Here is an 18,306-nt window from a genome sequence, read left to right on the forward strand (position 1 = left end):
AATAGTATTTTAGGTTTTATTTATTATGACGGTCCTAAACCCAGTAAAAGTAAAGAACTATGTACTATGTGTAGGTAATAATCATTATCAGAGTGCGTGCCCGCGTCACGTCGCAAGGAAGTAGGCAAGGATCGGTTTACGCGTTACGTCGCGTCGGCAAATTAACACATGTTCATATTGGCTTGTGTGTATCGTTCTATGATTGTTATCAATGATCGCGCGTACAAACGTATAAACATTGACCATAAATCAAACACTTTTTGAGATATTTTGAATTGTAAATAACTTGCTAATTATAATTAATTTTAAATATTTTCCATTTTATATTAGTCATTAGGTATATTTGGAATGTAATAAAAAAATATGGATACTCTTTGAAAAAATACCCTGTATATTTGTGTTGGTATACAATTGACTAGCACACATTAAAATTAGGCCTATTATGTTGATGTACTTACCTATATGATAAATGTTGTATTGCTTATGAATTAGGGTAATTAATTGCTAAACTACATGTACTTACCTACTTACCCAAACAAGATTTTTCCTGCTTACAGTGTTACAAGTAGGTACATACTGACACCGCCTTATCTTTACATTTAACAGCAGTACATTATATTTATATTTAAAGTACTATAGTCTATACGTACTTATATTATGTAACGCCTATATGTATATTTGTAGTTTATTTGTTAATATAAGTAGTCATATCAGAAGCAGCACACAAACCCACATCACGCCTTTATCACCGAAGGTAGGCAGATGTGCTACCAGGGCATATTGCGCACTGTTCCATCCCACAGTGAGATAAAGGGCAAGCCTATTGCAGACTTCGAACTAAAACTGAATAGAAAAACTCAATAATCTGCTCGAACCGGGATTCGAACCCCAGACCTCGGAGCAGTGGAGTTGTACCGTGCACACTACAGCTACTCCACCGAGGCAGTCGCAGTCAAAATCAAAGTATTATTGATCGTTGACATTAAGGATTATTATTAGTAAACAGTTAAATTGTTCTCATAATAAGAACTTGTAAGAGTGATGTGGTGACAAAGATTGAAAGAAGTATGCTGAAATAGTTTGGGTTCGTTCTGAGGATGGATGAAAGGAAATTATTTCGTTACCGAAAAATAAAACAAGAAAACGTATAACAAATATTATGCTTATTAAAACAATTGACTACAATTTAAGTACAAAATCTTTGAAATTGTTTGAAAAACCACTGCAACGTCTGAAGAATTCGCAATAACATTCCAATTACAATTTGTTGATTGTCTGTATTTTTTTTACAAGTGTACCAATATCAACTATGAAAAGCAAAAGGCACTTGCTTTATGTACCTATATTAAATAAATGTATCACCGGTGAATACAAAATAACATTAAAAATGTTGGTGTCAGACTAAGATGTATCCACACGTCCACATAGTAACGTAATAAATCAAATAAAAAATGTGATATTCCACATTGACAATATTAAATAAATAAATCCGTCGGCCGTGGAACTATTCATTTATTTACATATGCTAACAGTTGCTATAATTTATTATAATTTGGACATCAGGTGCAAAACATCAGAAATGTAGGTATCGACAAAAAATTTTGCAAAAATGATCTATTTTTTTACTTTAATCTTTTATATAATTTCGCTACACCATTTGCTCAGACTTGTTACTAATACTTTCAAAACAGTTATAAAATTTAAAACAATAAACAAGAGGCACGACCTATGAGTATGTACGATTCTAACAATTAAATATTTATGCCTACACTATTTGTAAGTTTCAACTAGGTCAACGTAGATAATCAAAAAGGAGCGAAAATACAAATATTATTATTAATTATTTTATTTTTTTATTGCTTTGAATGTCGACACAAGCTTGCCGTTCGCCGGATTGTAACCGATACGACCGCACATAAACAGCAGAAACATCATCCAACCAACCTACCTAGGCGGACTCTCACATATGACAGACCAACCACCAGTGAATATTGATAACTAGGTGGTCTATCATACCTTTCTTCATACAATAAGTTAATCACATTGGTAACTGTGTTTGCGGCCAGGTCTTTGATTTTGTAAATTCAGTCCTTTTTGATAACTATGTCATATCGTCACACGATGATATGTACAAAATAACGCTATGGGATTAAGTTCAACATAAAATAAATCACATCATAATGTTATTTCATCCACGAGGACGCGCCCCACTACTGACCCTTAATGTGCCTAAGCGAGTGCACGCGCACTTTATAATGTTTAGCGTCTAAATTGAGACGTGGATAAGTGTCATTATCACGCGACACCTCGTACCACCCCGCAACAGCTAGCTCAGACATGGTGCTAGCTCAGACGCGTCTTCATGGATGAAATAACCTATACACACGCTGTAGTACACGGACCTATGCACAAGACTTTTATTAAATAATCTCAAAATTCCTGTTTATTATTCGTGTATGCTTGAGCGGTTTCAGCGCAAATTTGAATTAAAAATACACAATTCTCGACTAAATTTGAGCGTGTCGTAATATTGTTAAAAGCAACGTGTATGCTTTATTCTTATAGACAATTATTCGCAGACAAGTTTTGTATGCAATATCCATAATCGTATCCGAATTAAATCGTTTGCATTTGACGCCCGCGCTTGTCTATCCATTGCGCAGTTAGATACAGATGTCTCGGATATTACGGATATGAAAATTTACATTGTAGGAGCAATTAATGGCACCATAAAAGAATCAAAAATTTATTTCACTTAGTTATGTGCGTCTCTACTGGAAAAATACCAAACGTTTAAAGTCGTTTGGTAATATTACAAAACTTTTAATTCTGTGCGAGACAGAGATTCTATAATGAAACGTAAATCCCTAAACCATTATTCATACTTTTGAGTTATGCCTTTAATATTCCATTTAACAATATATTCAAATATTATTTTTTTAACGTATATAATATATTATTATGAATATCAAACTTTATAATAATTAGGTATTTACTTATCACATATAAATGTCATGATAATTTATTGTGTCATTTGTACCTTATAGACGATGCATCACCGTTGATGTATCACGTGTATACGTTGTGCTTGCAGGACATTGGTAGCGAATCAAACATTAACATCAATTTTGTACCGTTATTTATTATGTTCAGGTGCTACCATTAGTAGGAACATAACAAAAAAAACTACACTATTCCCACGTTTACAAAGCGAGCAACTTGTTACAGCGGTGATTATTTGGTGTCAGTTCAATCCGTAACATTAGATACAGTTCATATCACAAATTTTCTAATTACTATACAGTATGTCGGGCCATCAACCCACATTGCATATTCAATCTGATATTAATCATACTAATATCACGAATGGATCTGATGGAGAGATAATCACCTTACAGTTGCCGATTGGGATGGTCTTGATAAGTGTCGTGTAGTGTAACACTTCGTGGCTAACAACGATTTGTAACTACTTTCATGTTGGGATAAGTTCGGATGAATGATCATTGATTCGTAATTACTGCTAAAACGTACGAGTCGGAGGCGAGCCTGCTCCGGTCGAGAGCGCAGCCGTATTGTTGCCTGCGGTCGGTACAGTTTCTATGACGAGATGGACTGCAAATGCACACACCACGACTATTATTCAAAATGAATAAGAATAATGATTCGCTACTTTTATTTTAGTATGGTTTTTATAAGTAAAAACACCACTGGTGCTGCGGCGTGGTGCAGTCTTGTACCTTCACCCTTTTTTCTTTTTTCGCGGGGTTAAACGCGCTGTCGATACATTCACTTGGGGAACGATCGGTACGGTTATGTTGGTTTCGCCGGTCTTACGGCCCAATGTTGATGTTAAGGAGTACAGCATGATCCGAGCGATCATTGGACCGAGTCCCTAACCTTATGTACACCCTACACCGGCATACAAACCAATACCCGCGGTAGTATCTTTGGCGCATACGGAATGGTCCGGGGTATCTTGTTTCACTAAAATGGCAACGCGAAACCGTACTTAAGCCGCATTGCGGCTTCTCTTTAAGCGAAGGGACCTTCCAACTTAACCCTAACTTATATTAAAAGCCCAACAAATAATATATTAGAAAATGCATTTTTATTTATAAAATGTCCCTGTAGGGGAATGTATAGAAACCATAGAACTCAGAATGAGGGGTTTTCGGAAATCTTATCACTGCCTGCCGGCATTAATGCCTTAAGAGTTGATTGGACGGAAACATATAGACACCGCTTTAGTTTTGAAAAAATGATTCACCGGTTTCAACCTAGCGCAAACTCGCGTCGTGCTGGATAATGTTCTACGACCGCTTGGTCGTCGACACTCGACACTATCGCCACTCTGCACCGGCAGCGCCACCAAAGCACCGCAGCACACCTGTCCCACTGTATTGAAATAGCAAGGGCAAGAACAGGCTAGTTACAAAAACATTTGTTAACAAATTTTTAATTCCCTCGCAGATCTGTGTTTCGTATTTAAATTAAATTTATAGATTACTAACCCCTTAATTGGTAACATAATGTTTTATAAAAAAAGATAAAATATTGCGATAAGGCCGTTTTTTCGTCCGTCTAATCCAATTCGATATTACATTTGCAAATTTTATTTACGCATATTTACGAATACTTACTGAACTGTACTAAGGGAAAAAAAAACAAACATTTGTTCTGTAATCAGCTGACGAGGTGTTTATGTTTGTACATTTTCCGCAACTAATTTACGTGAGTAATATATAACATCTACTATTATTTTTATTAAGTCCGCACAGGAAGTTTTTAGTCGCCGACAACGTTTGCGCGTGCATTTCCATATTATGAAATATTAAAACGTGCAGCCCCCAACTGAATACCATTTACTGCGTTTTATTGTTTGAAACGCGTCGTCAGATCGACTTAAAACGTCGTGAGTACAGGGCATTAGGCACTAGTAGTACAAAAAATATTCAAAACTTATAAATAACCAAATATACAGGGTCATTTTGACATTGCGTTACTAAATGAAGCCACATACTCGTTTTCCCCTTTGCTGACATCGTACCAAAAATTATCCATTAGTAACGAATATTTTCACCAAAAATCCTGGTTTTTAGTATCCGGAATTTATGATGAATAATTCAAAAATCTTAAAAAATTGCGTTACGTTATACTTGAACGGCCCCGCCACGATTGAAGGACAGGTCATAGTGCTCAGGGAACACCGACACACGGACTTCATTCCAGAGCTTACTCGTATAATTAAAATTACTTTCTATTAATGTCTATTTTGTTTGAAACTTACATTTTTTTATTTTACATTTACGGCTCAAGTAACTTATTGTGTAGTGTTATTTCCAAGTAGATAAGTGTGTGGTATCATTTAGTAACGCAATGTCAAAATGACCGTATATATTGATGGTGCACAACATTCAAAAAATATATTACGATTGTTTTTAAATGGTATCCAAAAGTTAAATTAACTTTTTATATATTATAAATTCGAATTATAAATAGCCTCTACTTTTCTTATTCATGGGAAAACAAAGGCGTTATTGCACGACTGGGAAGTGAGAGGACCGCTCATTTTGATTTCACCGGTGTAACGACTCAATGTCAACGCTGGGAAATATACTCCCAGTAGGGTAGCATTTGAATTACTTGTAATTAAAATAAATATTTGGTAACAAAATACATATTTGGTATTTTAATTTCGTCCTAAAAAAAATATTTGTAAGTAATTCGTATTTTTAATACCTGACACTGTTATTTTAAATAGTATTTACTTAAAATATTTAAAGCTTCATAATACAATTCGTATAACCTAAACCTTCTTTTGGATACCTTTTTAAAAACAACAACGTTTTTTCAATACATCTTACAGTGTGTATGCATTTTTTTCTCACAATACTAAGGTAAGGTTTTACGTTTTTAGAAGATATGTAGTAAAAATAATCTTTATTAGTTTGCAACACGGTCTACAAAATGTATTGAAAAATACAAAGTACTATGACTGTTCCGTATTGTGAGTGTATGTGCTCGACTAGAACATCTGAGGAGGTAAGATTCCGCTCAAAAGTTGAATCCCGGCATTCAAGTATGTCTGACAAATTTGCACGACTCGAGGATCGCTGCAGCCGTAATCTCTAACTAAGTCGTCTGTCAGGTATTGGATACTGGCCAGGGCCATTACCGAGGAGTTCATGACGGCGTCTGGTAACTGGGGGAAATCAATTCAGGAAATACATGACATGTACTTACATGTGTTACCGACACGTGACACTGCGCTAAAGCTATCGAGTCTCTGAAGGACATCGACTGATTCCTAGCCGAATTTCAGCCATGATGGCCACTCTCAACGGAGATCAGTCGCGTCCAGATATTATAGTGCACAAGTGTGTGCGCAATACACAAACACTCTCTGTTCCTTCACTCTCATAGTTCGGTGAGACGGCAATCCGACATGACCGGAGAGAGATCAGGCGCAGGACCAACGGCTTTACGTGCTTTCCGAGGCACGGGGGTACCACATCTCCAACTTCCTGACTCCGAGCTGCGATTGAATAATTTTAAGAAGGTAAAACCCAGCCACAATTAATTTTTGGCCGGACCCAGGACTCGAACCCAGGACCTCAGCGCGGTAGTTGTATTCGATTGCAATTACTACTACGCCACCGAGGCAATCAAAACACATTGTAGGTGCAATTGCTGCTCATTATAACATTCAACATTTACACCCGTACTCTAAGACGTGTCCTCGAAAATTCCTCGACTCCACTCAACCTCACTGCAGGTAATCTGTTTACTTGGTTCAAAACAAAATCTGCTCCATTCAACGTCATTTAACACTTATCCTTTCTCGAAGAAAGGAATCAACTGTCAAATTCAAGGTACCTCGCGACTTTCCTTAAGGAAGACTCGAGGAAAGTTATTGGCTTTGTAAACAGTGTTACAATCCGATTCCTTTATTCTGATATTATTTCAAGTGTGTCAAAAATGGATTCCACCGGTTCCTGCAGTACTTGTACTATACTCTATACGAATATCTCGAGCGGCGTTATTTTAGAGATGCAAAAAACCCAATAGAATATTCCGAGGACATAGAATTCCAAAGACGCTATCGTTTTAGAAAAGACACTATTGTGGATTTTATTACCAAATATTTTGGGTAGAAGTGGTTTGGGCACCAACAACCTCACCAGAGGATCCTCAAGATAACTCAAACTTTAACCAAGGAATACCATTTTCGAGAATTCCTTGAATTAATTCTCAAGGTAACCTCGATTGAGATAGGTTGAGGAATTTTCGAGGAAACGTCTCAAAGTGAGAAGAGCCAGTCAGCTTCAAGCATAGCTTTGCTATCGCGGGTGGCGCTGCTCCATGCAAATGTAACTTACAATCAGGCGAGCTATTTGCTCGACTAGCCATTAGTTTAAAAAAAAGAACTTCACATCGGATAATGCCACCCACGAGAAGCAAAATACGAATTTAAGAGATTAATCTAGCTTTGATAGTTTATTGGAACATATTGTAAGTGATAATTACCGGAGGCTCGAAGTGTTGCTCATTGGTTTCAATATTGTTCGCCGCCGACGCAACGCGGCTCACATCAATGGATTCCACCTCTGAGGTACTTGAGTCAATGGATTCAGATTCGACAGATAGCAGTCTGGGACGTTTGCGTCTGGAACTCCGAGTGCTCGGAGTCTGGGCACGATTGCCGTGTGTTTGGTGATTCTTCAGCATATTTTTAAGGTCCCGAAAGGGGCTCGAGCATGATTGTAAGCCCATAACATGCCGTGCGTACGCGTTCCCCCTGCATCCCATACACACGGTATTATAAAATGTATTATACAATATAATATAAAATCTACAATAAGAAATAAGCAGCGAGTAGATACAAAGCATGATACAATTATACGCACCACATGTCCTCGAGGGTGAAAATGATTTCAATATCTCGATGAATCATTTTTCTGAAGCATTTCTTCGTACATTTCATCTCGTAAATATGTTGGATCTGAGTACCGGTGGCGGGCACGACGATTGAGAACCAGGACTGCGGGTTGGCCGGCTCCCCCTGCTGGTACACCCCGGGCCCGGGTTGGTACGAGTGCAGAACGCTCTTGGCCAACACTTCACCCCCTAAGACAATAAATACTAGCAATCAATTGAAGTTTCTGCTGACCAAATTACATTTACAACAGTGTTTTGTAACAAATATTCCCATCTCAAGTTATACGGATTATAATGTACCAGCAACCCTGATGGATTAGATAGCTAACATCAGTGATGTTTTACAAATAGACGCGTTATACACTAACAAAATTGCACATAAAAACAGCGCAGTATTTACTATAGTCGAAGCCCTAGCGGCTCGCATTTATACGGCACGAGTGGGCCCGAGTATGCCCGAATTGGCCCGAGCGACGACTGCCCCATCGCCATGAATTTCATTCACAATTGCAGTATAATTTGTACATTGTCTAAAAACACAGGAAGGCATTTTTTTTATAAAAATACAAAAAGTTAGTAAGCCGCCTAGCCGCGACAGTGGTTTGAGATTGATTAAGTGAATGTCGGACAATTACCTTGCCTTCGTCTTGCTAGTATTGAGCTTGGACAACGTATCTATGTAATAAAAACATCTTAGGCTAACATCATAAACAACAATGTTTGTTCTAGGACTTTTGTCAATTTAGATTTTATGTTCATACAAAAATAAATAATTAATTTCATTTCCGCTTTAATGTTATTAATTCTATGCACATCGTGACGATTCGGTAAACAAACTCGTGCCAATCGCGCGGTTGTAAGCGGGGCGGCGGAGGTGGTTGACCTATTTATCCAACCGCCAGTCTACTTTAATGCGCAGGCGCTATACTCTTACTCCTTGTGTGCCGCGATCTTTCGTCGCCGCGTCGATCGATTGTACCTACGGATGAACTCTGAAAGTGAATAATACCTTCTACCAATATTTAATATTAAAAAAGCCTTATAAGAATAATTACGTTAAACGTTGTGATTTTGTTTGAAATACTTACCTACATACGATTAATTTCTTTTTAACTTTTTAATGTAGCCGGTCCTAAGCCTGGTAAAGTATGAAGGGATTGTGCACTCATTGTAGGTACATACTGTATACAAAACCCGCGAGCAATTTATATTAACTAGGTAATGAGAATGTGTTATTATTATTGACAACGAAAGCGTGCGCGAGCGTGCGTCGTCTTCTTTATGAATGAAACATAGACGTACAAATGTCACGACAGTACATATAAAACTTGAAAATATATTTTAATGAATATATAGAGTTATGTCAAAACTCATAGAACAAATATAGTTGTTTATGATGTTAGCTAGATAGCTATTTGAAAAATACCAGTAACCTCGCAGGACTATCTAGTCTCAGTCTCAGTCTTACTGGTATTTTTCAAATAACCCTGTATAATGCACATATTACAATACCATTTGTTTTCCTGCAGGCAGGAAGCGTATCGCTACCACGCGAGGGGTGAGTGGAACGGTTGTGTTGGTTTCACCGGTCTTACGGACCAATGTCGGCACTCGGAAGTATAGCATCATGCGAGCGAGCATTGGACCAAGTCCCTACCGCTATGTACGCTCTACACCAGCTTACCAACCAAAACCCGCGGTGGCCCTCATCGGCGTATACGAGACGGCCCCGGAGTATCTTGTTGCACTGAGATAGTTGCGCGGAACAGTCTCTGCACTATACCGCATTGCGGCACCTCTGCAATTGTGGGGGCTAAGATGCCCCCGGACGCTGAAGGACGCCTTTGGCGTCTGCAGCATCGGGAGATTGACGTTGTTGTCCACCTCGTAGTCGCTGTATTCGTGCGAACTGATCCCCCCTGCTCGCTCCGCGGCTCTCAGTGTGTGCCAAGTAGTCGCCTCTTACGACAGGTAGAGATGCCGTGGCGGAACTCTTTACATGCCCCCGAACCACAGGGCACGAGGCGCCGGTCAGTCGTCTTCCCGGCGCCTCCTTCGTCTCCTCTGGCTGCGGACGGGATCGTCCAGCTCACGACCCCGCACTCTCCTTCCGCGAGATGACGCACTCGCAGAAGGAGCCCATCGCTCGCCATGACCTCCTGTCGCTGACCATGGCGGTATATTACACTACCACTGCCCCAAAACACCTTATTACTTGTCGCACCTTTAGAATTACTATGACAAATAATTAATTTCGTGTAATTACACGTAAGTCGATGTTGCATTCGATAGTTTGTCACTTTTCAAATGTTGTGGATTATAAAGTCAATTTAATGTTTTTTTGCACTTGCGTCAATGTAATTCTTAAGGTATGTTGTGACAGAAATAAATATCAATGATAAGAGTGAACATTGGATACTACGTGGTAAACGCGATTGTTTTCAAATTGCAAATTTTTATTGAAAAATAATGTAAATTTTTTAATATTTTCAATTCAGACAAAAAAGTTGCAATCTTTTGAAATCTCACCAACTGTTAATTGTTGCACTAACAGCCGTTCTCAATAAACCATCCTGATCTCAATCTTCAATCCGATTTAGAGAATCCATCAGTCACAATAACTCATTTGTAAACGTGTCAAATAAAACTGTTCTGGTAAGTCCATTTTGGAGATACAATGAGAAGAATGATTGGGACCGTTTATTGAACATTAATGATTGTTAATCACTCAGACATTCTTAACCGTGGCTGCACAGGGTAGGTTTGGCTGCTGGTAGGATGTTTTATTTCCGCCCGGATAGCGACCACCGTACAGAAGGAGTTAAAACCCGCCATAGTGGCCCACGTAAGTGTGTCGCGCTCCGGGATCAACCTGTGTATATCCGTTTCCAACGGGCCGGCATAATTGTGTCGACTGCCGAGGGCTAATCATCTCTCGTCAGTCGACATTCTATTTGAGCTTTTTGGGTTAATACGATGCGTTACAGGGGCGGGAGGGGTTTCGTACAAAGCGTTATGTAACATTGTTTTTTTTTTTATTTTAAAACAATAAAGTATTTTAGCGACGTTCCGGTATTTTGCATAAAATTATTGTGAATATTAGAAAAAGGCGTACACGCAACGTTACGGCGCGTGACAGGGGGGGGGGGGGTGTCAAAAGTCTTCAAAAATTGCGTTACGTACTACTTGAACGGCCCCTAATATACTTACTGGCTGGCCTCAGTTTGTCGTAATGGCTTTTGCAAGTTTCCACTCTTTTCCCAGCTTGAATGGGGTTAGCAAATACAGGCATAGCCCGCACATACATCGGCTCATTCCCTGGTAATCTTCCATACTTGAATTGCACCGCGAAAGGTAGATCCGGTTTCACGAGCGCAAGGTTGAACCTCCTCGTAAACTGTCAATAAATAATATTTATATTAGTGTTTTTTAGACTTGGAACTCTTAATAACTTTAAAGTTTTTGAGATTGACGCAGCATCCACCTTTAGTTATGGCGGGCTGTACTATCTGATTACTATTGTATGGATGATTGTACTTGTTAAGAAATAATAATGATCTTCAATTTATATTTATTACTAGCTTTTGCTCGCGGCTTCGCCCGCGTGAAGGTGGTTTTCCGGGATAAAAGTCCACTGTAAGTCTTGCTACATATTTTATCCCGATTACGAACTGAAGCAAATTATATATAAATTAAGTATTACTTACAGTATAATGTTTTGGGGATCTCTTTGGAACTAAAACTGTCACCGTAAACGGCAAGAGTTGCAATGGTTCCTTGCTAGGGACTCCAAGCAAGATCTGCACAAAATACAAAAAATGTAACTGTAGTTTATACAAACACACGAGTTGAAAAATTAACAAAAGATTACTATACAAATACAATACGGATGCGAATTATACTTAATATCAAAACGTACCGACATCCTCGTTAGCAAGTATAGAATAGACTTAAAATTTAGGAGATAAACATTACACAAATGAAGGTGCAACTAAGGGCGTGTATAAGAAAGGCAAATAATGTAGGATATGTTGGCTGCGGCAATGCGAGTGCAAAGTGCCACACGAAACACGTGTTGTGATTTCACATTTGCGGCACTTCTGTTCATCCCAACACGTAGCGTGTGCTCTGCGTCTTTGTATAGGTACTTTTAGAGCATGTGGCGTGTTGTGTTGTACTAGCTGTGTACTTCTATTTATTTATTTTCTAATACACAGTCATTACAGACATGTTCCAAAGTGATAATGTGGGGTATTATTAATGTAAAATCAAAAAACAATTATAAAACAAAAAAACAAAACATTATTAAAAATAGAACAATATAAAACATAAAATGAATAAATACTAATTATTAGGTATAAGATAGATAATGGTTACAAGAGATTAGTTCCAGCCGCTGCTCGAGTGGGCTTCAGGAAACATTTCAAGATAGAATTGATAGAGTAGTCCGTACGTATTTTGTTCCCTGCTACTTCATCGATTAGACTTCTCACCCAGTTATGACTATACGCCGACTGCTTGTTAACTGAACATTTAAATTATGTATTGTAAAATTGTTAAAGCTTACAACAGATCGTATACATACGTGTTATATGGAAAAACATTCAACGAACTAGCTAATTACTGATGCTGAAATTACTATTAAACGGAGGTTTCGCGGAGAGCTGTGTCATACAGAACAGGCTGACAGTGAACTGCAAACTAAAATGCACACGATGCGATGTTGTGTCAATTCCTTTGTTAGGAATTGTGGTGGTTCGTGCGGAGAAACTACAAGAGCTAAAACTCGAGAGCATAACGCCTGAGCTGGGATAACTTAGAACAATATTGGTCATATCAGTGGTGCGTGAAGAAGCTACTAGGCAAGCCGGTATAAATGTGCCGACTGTTAAGGGACGTTTCATCTCTTGGAGAATTGGAAAACAAAATTCACTTTACTTCACTTAACACTAAGCGCAGTGGAGCTACAGTTTTCTCTGCTATGAATAAAAAAAAAACTGTTACGTCGCGTCAATTAGCCCACATTACTACCTATCTGGATTACCTAATCTATACTTAACATTTCCACATTCCTATATTTAGGGTCAAGCCACGAAGTCGCCACTCGAGCGGCAACGCGGGCGATTTTGTATCAGAGACTTTCGCGCCCTCACACACACACACCAGTACAACTGCAGTAAGCCAGGACCGGCACGGATTTTATGACACCGAACGGTAAAGCTCAGTGAGTCTCGGGGAACAATAATCTGTCTTTATCCCGCAACGAAATTAATCAAATAGAAAGATAGGGAAGAGTTGGAAATATTAATTGTCCACTTCCCTTCAAAACCAAGCGAGAGACCAATAATGAAGGAGACATTAAATCTCAAGTATAGGGAAATTTACAACTAGAGAAACAGGTAAAAAACAGCGCCACGAATAAAAATGTAATAATACGGTACTGTTACATATAAAATACAATTACGAAGCATTTTCAAATAGTGATAAGAAATAAAACACAATAAAGTAGCCATTCATTAACTACTTAAATTTGATCGCTTACCTCCTACGACATTATACCTACTGGCGCGCCTCCAGGTCGAGTGGTGCGCGAGCGGCGGCGCGGCGCGACGTGCCTCATTTAAATGAACGATGTTTAAGTTCATGATTTTTGATCGTATGATTCATTTCCACGAACAAAATCATGACTTTTTTAATTTTACTTTATTATATAGATATCTGTGTGGAACTACTACTACTGTATATATTTGAAGCAAAATATACATAATATCTACGTACACGTTTATACAAAAAAAAAAGAAACTAATCTAGAATGAAGAATATTTGTAAATACATATGCCGGTATTTAAAAAAGATATTTACTACTCTACTGCAACACGTGCAAAGCATGAAACAAACCAAACGATGAGAGTAAAAAAGCTTACAATTTAATTAGAATCCACATAACTAATGCGTAGTTTCGATTTTCAAGGCCAAAGTTTGTATTTGGTAACCATTTCGCTGTGGAGTCTACAAATCCATGCCCATCAATAAAAATTCAGACCTGTAGAGAAAGTCCATAGGTAAGTGAGGCATCCGGCCGTAATACTTAAAAAACGCACAGCCAAGAAAGACAGTGACCAGTGGGCTAGGATTACGAGACCAATTTTTAAGTATCACGAGCTCAGTTCAATGCCAACAACGATACCCGTATTCACAATACTAACCCTGTATTGTATAGGGTCATTTTTACATTGCGTTACTAAATGAAATCACATACTCGTCTTCACCTTTGCTGACATCGCGCCAAAAGTCATCCATTAATAACAAATATTTTCAACAAAAATCCTAGTTTTAGTTTTCTGATTTTTTGATCATTTATTAATTTAATGCGACTATGGCTATATTTTTGCTGTCCGGCCAGCTGCGTCAGACCCGTGACGTCACGGTCTCTATTCTAACCGGCGTCAACCAGTCTCGACTCATCGTGTTAATACAATATTGGTGTAATTCCGAATTCCGATGCATATGCAGTTAATCACTACACAACTTTATGTACTCTCATTATATCTTTACATTTTGTTGATTCATTTATATTTAGGTTTTCTGCTGATTTTATAACTTGCTACAAGCCAGGGAATCAAATTTATTTGTTGCATGTTTTCCACCTGGTAGCCTACAAACACGGGCATCATGTCCGCTTCCACTCTTTACAATATCCTTTTTTCTTTGTTTCTCACGTGAAATTTTGCGATAGTCACTAGGAACCGAATTGAAAAGTAAGGATTTAATGAATATAGTGGTTTTAATTTCTTCAGCGTGTTTATAAAACGAAATACATATTGTACCGAAATCAACAGCGTCACTGTGTGCACGACCATCACCGATGAGTCCGCGTGCGCTCTACAAAATATTTAACGTTCCTACAGCCGCGACAAACTATTTCATTGAATGAATACAAAGCCGTCACCGTGATAGCCAGTTTACGAAGAACCCTTGTGTAAAATAATTGTCCACTATCGAATAGCATAAATAGATTTAGATCAAGCGATGAACCTAGCGAAAATTGTATCTTCAACATAAGGCACAATATCGCAAGGTAACTCAAACTTATAGCACGTACCGCTATTTAATGTAATAAAAGACAATGATTGAAAAAATAAATGACGGTATCTAAATGAACAAAACAAAGTACTTACTTATTACCTTTCGTTACATTTTCATTGGGTCATGAAAAAAAATCTAATATTTTCAGTTTCAATTCAAATACAAGTAGATTCCTTTAGTGTCGTTTTTAAATTTACATTAAGTGACGTCTTGGTAATTTTATCGCGTAGTCTGCTTCACTTTAAAGAATCGCACTAAAGTATTAATTATCGTCCCAAACCCACACATACGAAGTAAACCATACCACAGGAAAAATATTGCATGTGACGCGTAAACTACACAAATATAAGTACATATTACATTAATAAAAATTGCAAACAATGCTAAAAATCAAAACAATTAATTATATTTAGTAATTTAATTTATGAACACAAAACGTTTGTTAAGGCAGAACAAAATCGAAAAATAAAGAAATAAGTTATAATGTGTATAACAGTTAAAAATATTATAAATCAAACCTATTTAGTACATACATATAAATTGCAAACTTATTAACTCTATAGTTCGCGACGGATTTACACGATTTGAAAATAGAATGTGGTGTGATTGGCCACGCCCATATCAGCCGCCGAAGCGTCAAGGTCCGCACATAAGTCGCCCATACGTAGAGTTATACAATATACATATCGAGGATTTACTGCAAAAACCTGCTAATCTACACTTTTAACAAAAACTCTTATGTTTTTCAGCTTTGTGTAATGATAACTGCTACCCTCAATATTATACAAGATATGATATGGTAAAAACAGTTAAATAAGTACAACAAAATGCCCCATATTCGATTGCTAAAATATCATAAAGAACGTTATAAATCATTTCCGCAGTAAATGGTACATTAAAAAGAGAATAAATGTTCATAACATAGGTGTCGACGCGCAATTTAACGCGGTAAACGGTTTATTTTTGCTCGTATTATAAAAATAATTAAAAAAGTGTCTGAAGTTCTAGTTTTTGTTGTCAAAGTGGTAATAATTGATAAATATCGTTTGGTAGACAGTTTTGAGACATTCAACAGCAAGAGCTGGTTGGGCGGCCTATATATTCACTAAAATATTATATTTAAAACTGTGGGTGAATTCTCCTAAGTTAACGTGCACTGTGTGGACACTGTGCGCTAGCTGGAAACGCATCGGGTCTGTGTCGCTACTGTGTTGTGGGCCGTGCACTGTGTCAACTCCGTATTAGCTGGAAAGGCATCGGAGTCTGTGACTTTACTGTGCGGCATAATTAACTAGAATCCAGGCTTGCCAACTTAGGACTTTTAGCCCTAAATTTAGGGCTAAAATAAGTGTAGTGGGCTTTTTTCAGGGCCTAAAAAAATATAGGGCTATTTTTAGAGCTATAAATTTTTTTTCTTGTATTACTGTTTGCCTGAACAAAAAACGATTAAAAACGCAAAACGTTTAAGTTTTTCAACAAAACATAATGCAATAATTCCACATACACCCCACTCACAGACGCTGTATTATAATTCTCTTTGATCCTCACAACTACAGGCATGGCTTCGGCCTTTAAATTTTAATAAAACAGGGAACTTATTTCAATTATATTCTTAGATAGCTATACATATTGGGTATACACTACACCATACAGAATAACATTGACAGTACAGGGCTTTTCTTGGGGTATTTGCATTAAGGGCTATTTAGGGATATTTTATCGTGACTTTAGGGAAATTTTTTTTAGGAGTTGGTAACCCTGCTAGAATCGCATCGAGAATCTTTACACGTCAACGCGTCAACGGTGATTCGACCAACGTCGCCCGTCGAATTGTTGCCGAGACAAAATTTCGCCAAAAATTAGAAGAAGCTGCAGTATCATTATGAGGGAAGAAGTGACACAGGCGCTGCGAACCATGACTACGAAGTTACAAAAACGTTGTAGAAAAGGTGTCTTCCTTTGAACAGTCACTGACGCTTTTCAACACTTGCTACGAAGACTTAAAGAAAAGCATCCATGAGCGATAGCAATAATTCGGTCTCTTATCCTCTCGGCCCATTGTAATCGCAGGTAAAAGAGTTACTTACACCCACGTTTACAAACTTTAAACCACGACAACGAATCATGCAAATTTAATTGAACTTAAACACAAGAATATGCCAAATGTTTAACTTATAGCTTTCTTGCAGTCATTTTCGATTAGCTTAAAAACTAATTAACCTCAGGAGTGATGGCAAAGTCCAAAAAAATAATTATAATCTAATGGCATATTTAACGAATTTTCCACCTTGCTGTCTTTTAAGGCTAATTTAAGCCAAAATAGCCCCCATGAAGGACTATTTTTTTATACTTAATGAATATGTACGTTAAGAGTCTGAAGAAGTTTTTGACCTACTTTAGAATCACGAAGTCACCTGTTTAGTTTTTTAATTTAAAGAAGGATATTTAAGTTATAATTCATAGAACGTAAGTTTTTCACTTGATACCAACATTTTCATGATTTTCATTAAAGTTACGAAGCTGATTGTTTTTAGGCAAAAAGTACAGTTCTAATGAAAATTTTGTTGCAATAAAAAAATCTCGAATAAATCATTTACTTTTTTTTAATGAAAACATTTAATCGTTCAAATCGAAAATTCTCAAAAATTCCGAAAAATATTCATAACTCGAAAACTATGAAAAATCGCAGAACATACATGGGTGTGATTCGGATACCCCAAAGGGTGCTCTATCTCTGGCCTTCCGGTTGACACTACTTTCTAGGACAACCTGTATAAATAAATCAATAAATATACTTAAATAAATAATACTCATATAAAGAAACACTCCTCAGTGTTGTTAGCAGTTTCCGTAAATTTGATTTAGTCCGCTTATCAATTTGGGAATCTACGTGTGAAGATATTTGGGTAATGGTTGAAATGCGTGCAGACAAAATATAAAAAACTTGCTATCTGTACTGTCTATCTCCCTCCTCCTGTCAAACCAATAGAATTAAATATTTTTTTAGATAATGCCAACAACTATGTTAAGTTAGCTGACGGGATTGTACTACTTGGGGATTTCAATTTGCCATTTATAAAGTGGACCAAATGTGGCAATTTCATTAAACCTTCGCACTGAGGTAGGTAACTTATTAGGAAATGGAGTCGTAGATTTCTTTCTATTTCCAACATCTACCAATGGAATCATGTATGTATGTAACGAAGATGACAGAACATTGGATCTTGCTATTAGTACAATTATATTAAATAACTAGCTTCCGCTCGCAGCTTGGATTTCGGA

At 37.5% G+C, this 18,306-nt stretch overlaps 1 protein-coding gene across 5 annotated transcripts in view; it reads right to left on the reverse strand.

The window, feature by feature from the left end:
• Positions 1–1,143: 1,143 nt before the first annotated feature.
• The window catches only part of LOC115453685, a 36,633-nt gene continuing 19,470 nt past the window's right edge, over positions 1,144–18,306 (reverse strand). For all 5 annotated transcript variants that reach the window (XM_037436790.1, XM_037436793.1, XM_037436794.1 and 2 more), the window contains 5 exons: positions 11,646–11,738; positions 11,149–11,335; positions 7,908–8,127; positions 7,528–7,798; positions 1,144–6,202 (listed from right to left, as the gene is read on the reverse strand). In XM_037436790.1, coding sequence (XP_037292687.1) covers positions 6,026–6,202; positions 7,528–7,798; positions 7,908–8,127; positions 11,149–11,335; positions 11,646–11,738 — 948 coding nt within the window. In that variant the 3' untranslated portion in view covers positions 1,144–6,025. The remainder of the gene's footprint in view (positions 6,203–7,527; positions 7,799–7,907; positions 8,128–11,148; positions 11,336–11,645; positions 11,739–18,306) is intronic.

Source organism: Manduca sexta, chromosome 9 (genome assembly GCF_014839805.1).
Source record: "Manduca sexta isolate Smith_Timp_Sample1 chromosome 9, JHU_Msex_v1.0, whole genome shotgun sequence".
In the NCBI taxonomy this organism is placed as follows: domain Eukaryota; kingdom Metazoa; phylum Arthropoda; class Insecta; order Lepidoptera; family Sphingidae; genus Manduca; species Manduca sexta.